This window comes from Benincasa hispida, chromosome 8 (genome assembly GCF_027475165.1).
Source record: "Benincasa hispida cultivar pf3 chromosome 8, pf3_genome.v1.1, whole genome shotgun sequence".
NCBI classification, from domain to species: Eukaryota; Viridiplantae; Streptophyta; class Magnoliopsida; order Cucurbitales; family Cucurbitaceae; genus Benincasa; species Benincasa hispida.
In genome coordinates, this window is record NC_143485.1 from 61,512,989 (window position 1) to 61,530,230 (window position 17,242).

Here is a 17,242-nt window from a genome sequence, read left to right on the forward strand (position 1 = left end):
ACAGGTCAAATCCACAGAGCACCATCGACTAACCCTAAAACAATTAACGAACTCTATTGTGATAGAGGGGTTTTGTAAAGAAAATGACAAAATTGTGCAAAAGAATAGTAAATGAGACATTGAAAAATAGAAAACTCAATTTTTATTTATTGATCTAGTTTAGTTAGGTTTTTTCTTAATTTTTCTTGGTAATCATAGGCATTTAACAAAATCAAGATTCTTGTTAGTTATTCATTTAGTCTATATACCCTAAAAGCATAGAAATGCATAACCTTAATTTCTTCATTAAACAAGTAACCAAACCTAAATGATTTAATTAATAAGAATCGATAGTGATCTAATTAATTATTCATTTGCATTAAGAAAGAGTAGTTCTTGACTAGGATTGGATTAGTAGCTCAGAAAGCCTAGGTTAATAGTCCAACTGTTCTTGAATTACCAATCATGCATAATTGCGAACAAGATTAATCCCAATAACCTAAATTCACATATTTGCACTTTACAATTGTGGTGCCCTAAGAAATTATGCACATAGACATGTTACTATTTCTAGCATTCATTGAATAAAAGAAAGTTGGCCAAAAATTCTTAAATCCAATGCATAGAAGTTATTTTACATTCAAGAATCAATGTAAGCAAGAATTTATTACAAAAACCAAGAAATTACTTGAGAGATGATTGAGAACTCAATCTCATACCAAGAAAATAAGAATCTACCATAAATTAAGCTAGAGTACTTACCTTAATGAAGCATCTCCTTCAAGATTTGATCAAGGAATAGCATGGATGCATCAAAGATAAAGGAAGAATGAAAGAAAAAGTATAGAAAGGTAAGAGATTTGAAAGAAAATCAAGTTTGGATTTGATCTCTCGTGTGAAAATGCTAAATTTTATTTTTATACAATAGGTATAGCGTTCAACATTGAAGAGAGCGTTGCAACTCTCTTGTCGATTCAAGACATCAAGCGTTGGGGTTGCAATAGTGGTGTGATGTTGGCTTGCGACGAGGCGCACGCGGAAGTTTGATTTTTTCGTGAATACCTGTAGTATTGTGACGCTATCCTATTTTGAAACTACTGCCTTCAAGCGTTGCATTGAAGCATTGAACTAGGGCTGTGATGTTAATCCTGGTATGCTCCAATTGAGTGGCATTTTGTAATTTTTGTGACTTCTTTGATTTGGATGCTTTTAGGGTTCATTTTGACACCAATTTGGGGTATTTTTCTTCTGTGACTCCGTTGGCCTTCGGGATGAATTTTCCTATAAAACAAGCATTTTATGCATAAGAATTGTACAAAATAGATAGAGTTAAGGATAAACTAGCTCTTTTTGAGAAATACTAGTTATGCATGTATATAGACCAAAAAGAACAAAAGTTTAAAATATAAGGACCAAAGTAGATTCTTGAAGGATATAAAGATCAAAATGAATTAGAGCAAAAAGTATATGGACTAAAATGATATTTAAATTTTTTTTTTTTTTTTATATTCGGAAAATACATGTATTTTTTTTTAATTTAAATAAAATTATATAAATATACCTAAACTTTGTAGTTTGTTTTAATTATATATATAGACTTTGGAAAATTTTATTATCCATTTAAACTTTGAAATTTACTCTCAAAAAATACCTTAAGACTTATATAAATTAAGGGTGAAAATTGATTAGGGAGTTGAGGGGTAAAAATTAGAAAGTTTACTTGATATTATTTACAACTTTATTGAAGATCAAGATTGTTAATATTGTTTTTTCTCAAAAAAAAATATGGTTAAAATTATAACAACCTTTATCACCTCAATGCATGAAATGATTTGTAAAATATGTTACGTATATCTCTTCATTTGTACACATTAGTCGTCACACCCATTTCTATCTTAGTTTTAATAGAAAAGAAACTCTTCAAATGTATTTTTTGAACCAATTTCAAAGTTCAAAGACAAGAATAAAAGTCCTCAAAGTCTAGAGACATAATTGATCAAACAAACTCCAAAATTTAAAGATATTTTGTATAATTAAACTTTTAATTTATTGGGCTTGTCGCAAGAATAGAAAAAAAAATTCTTAAATTTGCAAATCTAGCATGGTTTTTTTAAAATTTGCAAATATAGTAAATATCATTATATTTTATTTTCATTTTTTATTATTTCAATTTTACTCTCATTGGTGTATCAACATGTATATAAGTAGTATATATAATATACTTTATATTTGGTATATCAGTTATGCAATTAATATACCAAAATTACCATTCACATATCAAATTTATCCGTCAACAAGTGATTGTACATTTCTTATTGTTCGTATACTTAATTTGAATTTTTATTTATTTGTTTCATAACATTATTTTTCTAGTACATTGTCATCAACTTATAATTGTTCACTTCGTCATGTCGGTATTAAAATGTCGATAAACTGTTAATGATACACTATTGTTACCATTGAAATTGAATTTTGAACAAGTATTGATACACTACTGATATACTTGAACAAATTTATTTTTAAGAAGTATTAACATATTAATGATAGAGACACCAATGTTATATTTAAAATAACCTTTGAATTAATTAACTATACTATTAATAAATAAATGTTATACGTGAAATTTTATTATAATCAATGTCGATAATACATTAATGATATACTTGAAATTCGTTCTTAATGGATATTGATCTTTATTGATACACTAATGTTATTTTTTAAATGAATTTTTAATGAGTGTTGATAAATCACTAATACATCAATAATATTACTTGAAAATTGCATTTTGAATCAGTTTTGATACATTATTGATAAACTATTAATATACTTGAAATGAATTTTTAATGACTAGGAATATACAATTTTATATTTTAAATGAATTTTGAATGGGTGTTAATAAACTATTGATGCACCAATGTAATGCTTACTTATTCAGTATTGCATTTTGAACAAATGATGATATATTATGCACTAATAGTTGCTTGAAATACATTTTGAATTAGTACTAGTAACTTATATACTATCATAATCGTATCATTTTTTTGTAAATCGAACAAATTAATTGATCTATGCGTCAACACAATTGATAAAACAATTAAGATATACCATCAAAATCAAATAAAATCTAGAAAACATAACACAACTAATGTGAAAATCTAAATCATACCATCGAAATCGAACTAATGAAATGAGAACGAGTTTGTATAGAAAAATGAAAAAAAGAAAAAAGAAAAAAGCAATAACTAACATCATTGAACAAACATCCACCACTATATTATAATTGAGTCATGATATATCAATGGTATAAATGATACAATTTATATAAGGTATATAAATTGATTGATATACCATATATCAAATATATCAAATATGCCTATTACCATACAAAATTTAAACAATAAATATAACCAAAATTAATTTTAAAATTTTTGCTGTATTCTATAAATTTAGAAAACCATTACTTTATTTATTTTTATTTTTATTTTTTTTGGTTCCATTGCAATTTCCCTAATTTATTATGCTTGTAATAACTTTCAAAAGTTTGGATAGTTGTTAGAGGAAGGAAAGATATTTTCAAAATTGTGGACGGAAAATAAGGAAAGAAATTTATAATTCATTGAAAAGATTATGAAAATGATTTTTTTTTTAACATTCAAATAAAGATCAAAGATTTTCGTGATTTAAATCACGAACTTGTATGATACTATTTTAAAAATTTGCAAAAGAAAACTCAAAATTTATCCTCTTTAAGTTGGAAAATTTTTCAAGATAGAAAAAATATCAAGCTATTTATAAAAATAACAAAAAAAATATTGATATATACTTAGACTTCTATCAACGTCTATTAGACTTCTATCAATTTAAACTTCTATCAACCTTTATTAAAAAATATTAAAATTTTATTATTTTGTGTAAATAATTTTCATTATTTTTTTACTGGCTAGTTTATATATATATATATATATATATATATATAAAGAACAAATGGTGGTCAACAACGAAAGGCATCAATAAAAAGCAAAGTCCGATCCCATAAGTTTTCACACTAATGTCTTAAAAACACTTCAAACAAATAAATTTCATTGTCATTGTTGATTGACCAAATTAGTGATTAAAATGGCAACCAATTGACGAATGAATATTCTTAATACAACTATATTCTTCAACTATTATATCTATCAACAACATTTCCAGTAAGTTATAAACTGATATTTGAAAAAGAAATCCATGACTTTGGACAATGACCTTACAGTGAAAAGTGTTTACAGTTACATCAGTCGACATAAACAGAGAGATGCTAATACTAAAAGAAAAAAAACTGCAAAACCAATAATTGTGTAGAAACAGAGATTTTTAGAGAGAGAGAGAGAGTTACTCTAGTATTCTCCAAATGGAACACAAGCATAACCATCTTTTGAGTAGTGTTACTAATACTTGCACCAAACAGGTGCTGAGAAATTATTACTTAGGACTGGAAAAAGAAATGATGGAGATCAAACTCAGAATCATGGCCACAATTGCCTGGTTTTCTTGTTCTTGAAACTTGAGGCCCATCCATCAGCAGCAAAACTAGCAGAGTGCTGACAAGAAGAAATATAATACTCAGCAGATATTTCATAGAGTCGGGAGATGACAAATTCGGGTTTGTGAATACTTTCAATTTGGAAGCTCATGTCTCAAGGTTTCCTTGGCTTCTGCTTGCTGAGTGTTGTCGCAGCAGTTTTTTACCATGATGATCATCCTGCAAGAGTATATTCAATTTGATGTAGATACTGTATTCAGTGATTTAACATTCAAATATGGTTATATTTTCGATCCAAACAGGATGTCCTGCAATAGATAGTATGAAAGTTGAAGTAAAAAACCAGACAATGACAATAATAGAATCCAATCTAATCCTAGAGCAACACCCTTCACAAAATTACGACTTTGCTTTTCCATTCTGTGGATAGTTGATGTCTCCTCTGACCATTACCTGCTGCTTATCCCTCGCCTCCAATACGAACTCTAACTTAGAGTTCTGCAAGGTATCCCAACATAGAAAATATACGAAACCATTGTATTCCAGTATCAAGAAGAAACCACAAGATAAACAAGTAATTTAAGTTATTTGCACCCTCCCTCTTGAAATCACTCCAAAGCCTTGATTCACTCACCAAATGCCCAACTCCCATAAGTTAAGGGGCAATGATATGTTGTCTTCCTGTTGTTAAAGATTCTAATGTTCCCTTCAAGCCACAAGCTCAAAGTGGAAAAAGAATATATATTAAGTGAATTGAAGCCATGGCATTTCTTTTTGTCTTTAAAAAGGTTGTCCCACCGTCTGTGTCCATGTAAAGGGCTATATACCAACTAAAAAGTGGAGAGAATAATTCTAAGAGTTTCCAGCAAAGGACTGATTTAGGAAGACATGGCCTCCTATTTGACTTATAATTCCTTTTTGCAAAGAGACCAGCATCACAGGAATGAAGATACACAAAAATGGGCCGAGACCAACTGCTGCACTGTGAATGATCGACCCAGCCACTTGCTCGTTTCAATCAATCGGTATCTTATGAACTGTTCATGTCCGCGAACTGCATATTAGTCAAAAGAGCTAACTTTCTTTTTGTTCTAACATCCCCTGTATTTCGTAGTTTATGATCTCTTCTTCACAGGAGGCTACAAGTTTTCAACTAGCCTAAAGGCTGTTTCTCATGGCACAAAAGCTCCTCAAAGCCTCAGGGAAAAGACGTCAATAATTTCCTTTTGTTCATTTAGTTAAAGAAGAAAGGAAGCTGAGTCCAGAAAGAGAAATTAAGGCTGAAACAAGTGGCAGATTCTGAAAGGAGGTGAGGTAATTAGGTATTTGTGGTCAGATGTTTACATTCTCAAATTAAGCTAACCTTGAAACTAGGAAAGATCCTGTGAGCAGATGAATAAAGTGAGGGAACGGAACTATTTTTCTGAGAGTGAATTTGGATGGGAGACCTAGAGAATCTTTCTAAACTAAATTATTTTTAGACCAAAGAAAAACTCCCATGGGCTGTATTACGTTATTTAAAGAAAGATTTCCATTAACTGTCGTAACCATCATGCATTTAACTCACATTTTGTAAGGATCCAATATTCTAGAATTACATTTTACTATGAGGAAAGATACTGTATATTCTAGATGAGCAAGGTTACAGGGAAACTTCTATCTATGATTTTATAATACAACAAAGTTTCCCAATGTATTACATTGTTTCTCCATTCCTTAATGATACATTCTAGATCAGTTTTTGTGCTTCCTTCTTTTCCAATCTCTACCTCTTCACTCCATATCCAAGGGTTCACAAGTGGTCTTTGAGCAACTTTGGGGGCCCAAAAAGGTGATATTCTGAACCACAGATGTCGCATTTCAAGAACAATTCCTCCATACCTTCTTTTTCCAGTATTGCATTTTCAGCAAGCACAAGCAGGTGACTGAAGACACAGGTCATCACTGGCTGGTTCATTGTTAGTTGTATTTTTATATTTAGGCCACTCGTTACAGAGTTATGATTTAAATTGGGACCGAGAGTCTTCTTGTAGGCATTTTGTGGGCCAATGAGAGTTCCTCTCTCATCCTTCCTTCGTTGATTGAGGCAGGGTTGTCCCATCGAGGACATCCAATGAAATTGGAAGGTTGGTTGGCAGGGTCATATGGTTCACGGTTGTTCTATGGGCTCTTTGGTTTAAAACATGAGTTTTTCTAAGATGATAGAGATTTTGTGTGCTATGCACTCTAATGCTTTCTCCCTTTCGCAGAGGAAAGAAATTTCCCATTTTCCAATTGTTGATGAAATGAGGGCTCTATGTTGTTCTTTAAGTTTGGTTATTATTAATAAATTGGATGTTTGGATTCTTTACTTTATGTAAACCTTTTGGTTCTTTTCATTTGGCTCATTTTCTGGTGGTGTTTTGTATTCTTTCGGTATCTACATGAAAGTTGTGATTCAGTTAGGTTACCACCTAACAAGAAAACTCAAGAACAACAAAGAACACTAAAAGATAGAAACATATTGCAACCATCATGGGTTGACCTAGTGGTAAATAGGGGGCATAATCTTCATAAAGGGCTGAGAGGTCATGGGTTCAATTCTTACCTAGAATTTAATATCCTATAAGTTTTCTTGACATCCAAATATTGTAGGGACAGACAGGTTGTTCCGTGAGATTAGTCGAGGTGCACGGAAGCTAGCATGGACACTCACGGATATATATATATATTGCAATATTCAAAGAAGTGACAATATAACAAAACTTTTTGAGGGAGCTATCTCTCTCCCTAATTCCTACCATGAAAATTCCTTCAAAAATGATCTATACCTTGCTCCCAACCCAGTTCCTCTATTTATAACTAAAAAACCAAACAAGCTCTTTAGCTAATTACTAATATGCCCTCGCTCATAGACATACTAATAATCCTAATATAACCATAACTAGGGGTCTTACAGATTCTTCTTGGAAAGAAGGAAAAATAATGACATACATACAATAGTGTTCCTAAGGCAATCTAGCTCTATGCCTCTATCACTCATATGATGGCATAGAGTTATTCACCTGACAGGACTTACACATGAAGACACATAAACTTGACACTTGTGCTTCTGTGTACACAAGATGTCCCCTCAAACCCACATTCGCATGAGGTTTCTTATCTTACTCCAAAAAAAAGGGTTTCTTCACCTTACCGAGTGAAGGTGATTTTCTCCTATAAAAGGTACACACTACACCCTTTTATTATATAACCAGAACAACACAAAACAAAAACTTTGCCAATAATTAAGGTTATTGCACCATAGATTCTACAATGATGGTGACAACCGTCCAAAAAATTAGAAAGTGCAACTTTGTGGTTGTGTTTACTGAAAGTGCCCTGCAGCCATAAATTCTTTACCATAACTATAACGCATTTTTACAAAGCTGCTAATGTCAGACAAGCAAAATGGTTGATTTGCTAACATAAAAACCAGAATTCATGTATTGATTCGATGAGAAAAGAGACAAGATCTTCCTTCATTTTCTTACGATTTGTAGAAATGCAAAATATATATTAGAAGGAAGCCGACCTTGTAAAGAGATGCTGCTGACTCAGATTGCAATGTCTGAACTCCAGTACGCCCAAGGGATTGCAGAGCATCGAGTGCATCTAACGTCAGCTGCCAGCCACTGAGAGCAACTACATCTGCATTGGAGCTACTACTCGTACTGCCAGCAGCAGCAACATTTCCATTTACCCAAGGGCAAAATTGATTGTGATGGACTATCGGATCAAACTCTATTTCATAATTGCTTTCCCCTTTTTGTGGCGCTGAAAAAGACAGGTTCCACATCACTAACAGAAGAAAATTGGAATAACACATTTAATAAGGTCAAATTGCTATGCCAGATTTTAAGAGACGACACATACGATTTCCAATCTGCCCAAACCAAATGGTAGATTAAGTTATAAATCCAGATTTTCACGTTAGTGTTCAAGATTTTAACAACCACAGTATCAGTCTTCACCCAACTCAAAAAGAAAATTCAGATAGGCAGCTCAAAATGAAAAGGAAAGATTTTCAATAATAAAACGGTAAAGGGCCCCAAAACCACTTATTGCTGGCCATCAGTGAAAGAAGAAAATTTTGATAAAACTTTAGCTAGACTATTGAAGTTAAGTTATTTTAGGTACTGAGGACTATTGAAAACTGAAAGTGAAAGGACTGATGTTGAAGGTGGTGGATAGGTTATACATATCTCGTTTACAACTACACAAGATTCTATTATGCTGAATTCTTAAAATATACCCGAATTTGGATCCTCAATCTTATTTTGGCCATGAGTAGGCCGTGTATCAGCATTGTGACTGCTATTCACTAGGACTGTCTTGCAACTTTGACTTGTCTTTCCACCACTTTCAACAGAATCATCTTTAGCAGAGCCATCAATTTTTGATCCACTATCAGCTCTTTCTACAGGCCGAGAAAACATCTCTTGGCTATCACCATGAGGATCTTCCCTGATGATGTCCTCAGGAACAATCTCATCCATTAGCCCAGGATCAGGGGCAGATTCACCAGTTTGTCCCTGATTCTCGGCGTCCTCTATTCTGGGTTCAACATCACCAACAACACTATCTGTCCTATGAACCGATGCATCAGCCCCATGAATTTCAGCCTCATGACTAGCGCACATTCCAACGCTTCCACCACTTATTCCAAAACTAAACACATCCCTAGCCTGAGTAGTGACAGTATCAGCATTGAATATTTCTTCACCATCGTTTGTACTACTGACACCCATTTCGCCAGGAACTTCAGAAGCCGGTCGAAGAAAAATGCTCTGCTGAGCTTGATTGCTAAAAATCAATTCTGATGTTTCATTATTGTCTAAATTCCCATGTGTACTCGAAGAGGGGAAATGAACATCATCAACATCACCAGGATAATTTTCAACGCTTTCCATAGAGTCCTCATCAGCACTATGGCACACTGTGTCCATCGCAATAACAGATGACGCACGGGTTGAATCCCTAGCTGATTGAATTCCGGTATATTGATCACCTCCTTGCTGAAATGAATTTAATTTTTCCCCATCCATGCAAAGGTCTAAACCCATGGAATGACTTGGACCAGCGCCTGCTGAATCTCGTTGATATGAACAGAAAGTATCAAAAAATTCAGAATCACGAATACGTTTTGAAGGTCCAGCTGAATATTGTCTATCATCTGTTACTTCATCATCTATAACAGTTCCTTCAACACTATCGGCTTGATGCATCCTAACTAGTGCCCTGTCATTTGAACTCCCATCTTTATCCAAGCTGCGTTTGCGAGAGCTAGGACCTCTTGATTCATACGAAGCAGCACGATCACCAACCTCGCTGCCTGAAGGTTGCCCAATCATTAGATCCCTTCCCAGATCCCCATTGGGAATATGTTCAGTGGTTGTATTCTTTTCTGATTGAGAAACATTTAAGCCCCCTGCCATTGTCAGATTCAAATCGACATCCGTGTTTGGCAATAAGCTTGCCTCATTCGTTGTTGCTACTTCATCACGGTCTTCAATACGTTCTTTATCGGCATCATCAGCAGTCACCCATCCATTAATTCCACTAGCTGCACTTACTCCACGTGTCAGTCCCATTTTCTTACTTGTAGAAGGAATGTCAATGTTGTTAGGTGCAAAATGAGACGGTCGAGAAATTGTTAGAAAGTCCAATATCCTAACTGTAGCACCACATATGCTACAATCTAGTATGGGTGACCTCAATTCACTTCTAGAGTCCTTAACCAGCAATTTACCCTTTCCAGTGTCTTTTTTTATGGAAGTAGAGAGTGCTTTCTTGCTTCGAGCAGCATCATAAGAAAGATGCAACTGAGCCTCAGTTGGACCAAAAGAACATCCATTTCGAGCTGATTGCGCAGAATGCTCTTCACAGTCTTGAACATCTAAATGCCATCTTGGTTCCCATCCACAAAGGCTAATAATTTTCTGAGCCTGGAAAATGAGAAAAACAAAACATAATCAGATATGATAAATTATCAGCTGAAGAATAAATGGGATATAGATTATTGACCAAAAATTAATCATAAAAAAAGTAGCCTACTTGAGAATACAAATAGAATGCTCCATCTTGAGAGCTGTCAAGAAGTTCACGTGTACCCTCTGGTTTTACATCTACCTCGCCCATGGTGAAATTGAGGGATTGTGCCAAAAGGCGATCAAGTTGTGCACTTCGACAAATACGCATTTGTTCAATTGCAGAAGCAGCTATAGAAGGCAAAGATTGAAACTGCAGAAGCCCATCACATCTATCCTTAAATCCTCCGACTAAAGCGGACTGGGGCGTTGGAGGGAACTGCACCAAACTTTCAGGGCAGCTATTTCCTCTCCAAGGACAAGAGACTTTGTGCCCAGAATCCAGCTGCTTTGTAAACTCAGCAAGTTGAACTTCATTAACACCCAAAAAGGAGGAGAATCAAGGGTCATTATTATCAGCAGTCAGAATTCATAAGTTAATTCGTGAACTATCAATTAACCTCGGTATATGTCTATAGGTTCTTCCAGGCGTTTGAAATACTTTTTCTTTTTGTGTTTGTGTGTGAGTGAGTGGGTGGGCACCTTATAGATATGATAACCATATATATTTCAGTAATAACGCTACATTAATGAATCTAACCTTCGGCAGAAGTCCACGACTGTAGTAATTCAAAGCTCAAACTGGCACCACAAGATTCACATTCAATTTTATCAACATCGACATTCATCCATCCTCTCTGTGCACATGCAAGTGAATTGACTACCTGCAAATATCAAGAAAGAATAATATTCCCAAGTCTCAAAATTCATTGCCATTAGAATATTTTTCATTATTACTTTGAGTACATAAGAGATAAAAATAGAGTAGTACGGAAAATGAATTGAGATATGAAAGCCTTTATGATTTCCAAAGTTTCAATTAATTTATAAAAACTATTCTTATTTTTAACAAAGTTGACAACCTATACCATCGCTTTACATCAGTTCCACCTATAAACAACTGTAGTCATAGAAGTTCTCTAAACTTAAATTGAGCATAAGATTAAGAGATAGCCTACGTATAAATTAACAAGTAAAAGAAGTGACCAGGTTTAGACTAATACATGAAAATAGTTGTATTAATTGTTAATACTTCCAAGAATAAGGCAACAAAGAAAGACTAAAATCTGCTCAATATTCCTCCCATATATCCTCACATAAAACTGGATGTAACTTAGCCTCCTTAGACAAAACCACAAACAAAAATCTGATGTGAATGAACAGGATGGGTCAAAAAGGTTATTATTTTAATTAAAGACACATCCCAAATGAATAATAAACAATAAAAGCACACCGATGGTCTGTCTTCTGTGAGAAAATGAATAAAGACGTTATTTTCCTTTGAAGGTCTGATTTTACGTAAATGGTACCAAAACCCAAGAAAACAAACAGTTTCCTGTTGAAGCGAGAAGTAACAAAGAGTTTGATGCTCTAACCAGCTAGTTCCAAGAGTTTTCCATATTGGACTCAAGGTAAAATTATGAATCGAAAATTATATAACTGAGCTTTATGCAAAGGGACCAAATATGCAAAGTAATTATTAAAATACATACAATGTTACATGTATACTGCAGGATTTATGTAAATAATCATAAAAATTATAACCTTAGGTTTTCCAAACCAATTTCCAGGCTTAAAGGTAGCCAAACGCCTTAATAAATCTCCCCTTTCCCATGGTCTACAAGAGTATCTCGACATGCCAAAAGCAGAACCACCAACACCAGTGCTCAAGGAAGGCTGAGGTGGTTGTGAACCAACATAAGATAAAGACGCAGCTTTTGAACCAAGTCCACGAATTGACCCATCAACACTTCCAATGTTTGTTGGAACAGCAGGTGATGAGGCTCCAGCAGAGCTGATAAGATTCATAGAGCAACAAGAACTGTTTACAAGAACTAAAGAAGACAATGTGAATTCAAATTATCAAGCTGCATCTTACTCTTTGATCAGTATCCACTGAGATAATTTCAAATATACTCCTCGAATTTTGTCGAATTATACCTCAATATCAAATACAGCTCCTAAAGAAAAATTTTATTCAACCCAAAAATTCCTTGTTGCTGCTAATCATGTAACAGAGAAAAAAAAAACCCATATAACCCCTTCGCACCCGCCTCACATTACGAGCACAAATACAGTAGATTCTCTTCCGCACAACCTATTCGCTAAATCAACCCTCCATTTCCCCTCTTCCCGAAAAGCAATTACGAGAGAATGTTTTCAAACTTGAGTTTCAATTGAGAATAAGTTGAAGAATTTGGGACCTCAAATCAGCGGAGAAGAAGAAAATCATAAAACCCTAGATTGACCAAATAACAGAGAGTCGTAGAAGTGATGAAAGGGAGAAGAGAAAGAAGCGGAGCGGTACCTGGCGGCCGGAGTTGGATCAACAGTTCCAGCTGAGCTGATTACCTCTTCCCTCATTCGTACGATTGATTCTGTGTTTGGGATTTTTGAGGAACTGTGTTCAAAGAAAAACCAACTGATGCCTGAAAAGGTTCAAAGAAAAAATTGAAACTTTGCTTAAATCTTGCTTTTATAATCAATTCGAGAGCGTTAACTAGCCATTAGTGCCATTTCGTAACTTATGGCGTTCCCTTCTTAATTAAAATTGTAATTAAAGTAATAATTATCACGTGGATTTTATTGTATTGAATATGGATCACGTCTATTGTACAACTACTCCCTTCTTCTTTCTTGCAAAATTATATTTTAAAAAAAGTTATTTAAAAAAATTTGTCTTTCTTTCATGAGTACAATCGTTGTGGGATTGGACATTGACCATGTTAATTGCTGCTAAACTAATTTCATATTGACTAATACTTCAAAAATTATTTGTTTCAAAATTTTCTTTAAAATGTGTAAAAAAAAAAAAAAAAAAAAACTTTCCTCAAAATATAAATTCTTTAAAATTTCTTCCAAAAGTTAGGACACGATGGTGTGCCAGTGACCTAGAATGGATCGTGATTCAAATTTTCATTCTAAGTTACCATCACACATTATTGGTTCTGAGTTTCATTCAAATTCTAAAGATTTTTAATTTTGAAGATATTTTGAATAATTGGTATAATATCAAAGGTAATATTGGTATTTTTAAAATGTGTGTATATATGTTAAATAAATTACAAAATTTATAAATTACAAGATTTAGGAATATTTTTTTATAAATAATTTAACCACTATTTTTTTTTTCCTTTTTCAATTCTCCCACGACTAAAAAAAAAAAAAACATCCATGATTGTCATATTATTTTAGAAAATTGAAAATCAAACAAAATGTTTTAACTTATCCATAAAATATTTAAACTTATAATAAACTAGAGCTAAAACACTTATTAATTTAGGTTGAAGGTTAAAAATTTCACTTCTAGCTTAGGTTTGCTTAATATTGCCTCCTACACTTTGTATTTTTTTAAAAAAAAAAAACAATAATAAATAAATATTAGCTTAGTCAAGCCGACAAAGAATGTCTATTCAATTTCAACTAGAAAAGAAAGTATGTGATTTATACCACCACTTTATAATGGGTGAATTTAAAATGCATTGTGCAAGTTAGATTTTTTTTTTTCATAAAACAATCTTCATTTATTCATGTTTATTTATGTTTTTTTTTTATAACAATAGGTAAAAATTAAAATCAGATGTTTGATTTCAAAAGAAGGAATATATGTCAATTACTACTAAATTGAATTTACTTTGACAAATTTACCACTTTATTAAATTGGAAGCTTAATATTGATGCTTCTTGGTGCGAGCAGGTGAAAGCTGGATTGTTCGTGACTCTTCTGGGTCTCTAATTCTCATGGGATGTGAAAGGTTGGACGTGTGCTAGACCATGAAATTATTGAGATTGATGCCCTAAATCTCGTAGAGTCCTGTGGTTTGTAAACATTTGTATTAACAAACATTCTGTGATTTATAATAGATGATATTTTACTCACATTGTCTATGAAATATATGATATTTTAGTTGCATTAACCACAAACCAATTAACTAAGATCCATGGTTATCGTTGTAATTTAAATATGTATGTGGAGACATACAAGCGGATCGTGTTTTAAGTGATAACCTAAATGGTCTGTAGTATATGGATAGGGTTTGATACTTTATCCTGGTGACACTACGAGTATGGTCCGCTTTGTAGGTTTTACAAATGTTGTAAAGTGCTATAAATGATTTGATCCTGATCATTCATGTATTAGACATGCGAGCAGGGATATTCTATACAAAGGAGTTTGTATAAGACCGGACCACGAAATGTTTAGTCTCGTTATATAACGCCGTTCATAATTGAGACTTTCATTTCACTAGGATGACCATAGGTAACATGACCTTAATCCTAAGTGAGTTGTGAACTCCTGTCTATGAGGGCGGTCCTTTGATTTGCATGGGTGAGAGTGGCCAGATCGCCAATTTAACAAGCCTACCATTTTGAGGATTTTTCTGATTGGGGAGTTAGGAACTCAGCTACACAAGATGGAATTCACTCCTTCCTCAAAGCAGGGGTAAGTACACCATGCTAATGTGCCTTGGATGATCTACATCTCAGGGTCCTTTAAGGGCTGATTTCGGGACTTGAACAATGTGGCACCAACCCTCTCTTGGCCCGAGAGGGGTTTAGTCATAGTGGGACTATGATCTATTATTCATTAGAGGGATCAATGGTACTTAAGAAGTTAAATGTAACTACATGGGCAAAATGGTAATTTGGCCCAGCTATATTTACGAGCAATTTGTGAAGGGTCATCATACTGTTGATTAGTTATATCCAACGGACACAGAAATATATTTGTAGCGTGAAGAGTGCAGCTGTCGGTCTTTAGTGGAGTACCTGACAGTTAACGGATGGTGGATAATGTGATTAAAGAGTTTAATCAGTTATTCACGTACTATTGGAGTTTCAAGCTATAGGTCTATAAGGTCCCCTTGGTAGCTCAATGGATTTAAGTTGAGAATCAGTTTTTAGGTTAATTTGAAATGTTCAAATTAATAAGAGGGAATTTGATTATATATGATATAATTGATATAATGTATTTGATACATTATTGTTTAATTGGATGAGCTAATATTTGAATATGATTCAAATATATTTTCTATGAATTAGATTCATAGTCATTAAATTTAATATAAGTATGATTTATATTAAATGCCATAAAATAAAGAAAAAGAACTATGGTTTATATATTGTATATGATACAATATTAAAACTATAGGTTATAAATATAATATGAGCAGATAGTTATCATATTTATTTATATTTATTAATTATTTGATAATTAAATTCTTTTTCTCAATAACCACCCTTAGTGGTTAGTTATTTAGTTCTATGGCAAATTTGGGATAAAATGAAATTTAAATTCAAAATCTAAAACTTACTGACGAGATTAGCAATCGAGTAAGAAAGTCTTACTATACAATCACTTGAGAGACTACACGATCGAGTAGCTTGTTTATGCGATAGACTTTCTCATCTATACGATCGTGTTGTTGTTTACACGATCGTCTTCCTCTTCCACACTAAATCTTTCCTCTAATCAAGAAAAGCCAGAGCCCACTACTCCTGGATTCTCACATCGAGGATACTAAGGTATCCAAGTGGTAGTGTCTGATTGGTTCGAGGATCGAGTTGCTGCTTGTTGATGTTCAAGGGTGTTCGAGTTGTTCGTTTTGTTTGTGAACAAATTTGATCGAGGGATTTACTTAAAGAAGAGTTCTTCAAAGGTATAATCTCTTATCCTTTATTTTCATATCAGAAGTATGTTCTAATTTAAGTTTTGTGCATAATTTGTTCTGTATAACTGTAAATGTATGAGTTCATTCACAATGGGGTTTGGACGATCCTCTTCCGCTCAAAGGTTCTCTGTAATTAAAGTTCCTTCAGAAATATCTAGAGGCCCTGACAGTGCTTAAAGGGATGTCTAACCTCATCGCTAGTGTGGGTCCTTCTTTTTCTCTTCCTTTGTTGGATGAGTCTGATTGTGTTTGATTTTGTGAATGCTACTAATTTTTTTGGGAGTGATCTTTCTGAGTTGAGTGGTTTGATTGAGAAGATTATCTCCATGTTTAAGAGCGCTCGAGTTCTGTCCTTTTCCTGGTGCTCGAGAGTGGTGAATAGAGCGGGGCATCTTCTTGCCTGAAGGGTTGTGTCCTTTGGTAGTCTTATAGCTTTTTTTGCCAACCCCCCTTCTTCCCTCTCTAAAGATGCATATGGGGTTTCTTTTGTTTTGCATTAGTTCTTCTCGAACTTTGGTTAGTTTCTTTTAATATATTTGTTTTCAAAAAATAAATTATATTTATGTTTTTTCAAAGACCTGGTTTACGAACATTTTAATTCATACTTCATTAGCTAACTAATTTGGTAATATGTTCCTTGATGCAAAAGTTAGCCAACAGTTTTACCTTAGGTAAGCTACCTAGGTTTCATGCTTTTGTGGTTGTTCTGTTATGCAAGTTAAATATTTTACCGATATGGTGTTATGTTCCTTACCCTCCAATACTTAAGTTAGAATTTTGAGCTTGATGATTTAACATATCCATCACCTCAACCGAGACTTGAATGCTATGTCATGTCTCACTTTTGATAATTGATGTTGTGCCTCAACTCAATCAGGAGATGATTGAGGAGATCCTTTTTCATACCCCTCCCCAAATTATCCTCTTTAATCCGAAAAGAGATGTGAAGACAACAATTGTCA

The 17,242-nt window shown here is 33.5% G+C and overlaps 1 protein-coding gene across 1 annotated transcript; it reads right to left on the bottom strand.

Annotated features, from left to right (window-relative positions):
• Positions 1-4,166: 4,166 nt before the first annotated feature.
• On the bottom strand, positions 4,167-13,163 carry LOC120083602 (IAP-like protein 1). Its single transcript, XM_039039424.2, has 8 exons — positions 12,917-13,163; positions 12,154-12,403; positions 11,150-11,273; positions 10,577-10,920; positions 8,775-10,467; positions 8,055-8,296; positions 4,634-4,720; positions 4,167-4,559 (listed from the first exon to the last, which is right to left on the bottom strand). Exons 1-7 carry the CDS (start codon positions 12,970-12,972, stop codon positions 4,649-4,651), a joined length of 2,781 nt encoding a protein of 926 aa, XP_038895352.1. The 5' UTR covers positions 12,973-13,163; the 3' UTR covers positions 4,167-4,559; positions 4,634-4,648.
• Positions 13,164-17,242: the final 4,079 nt, after the last annotated feature.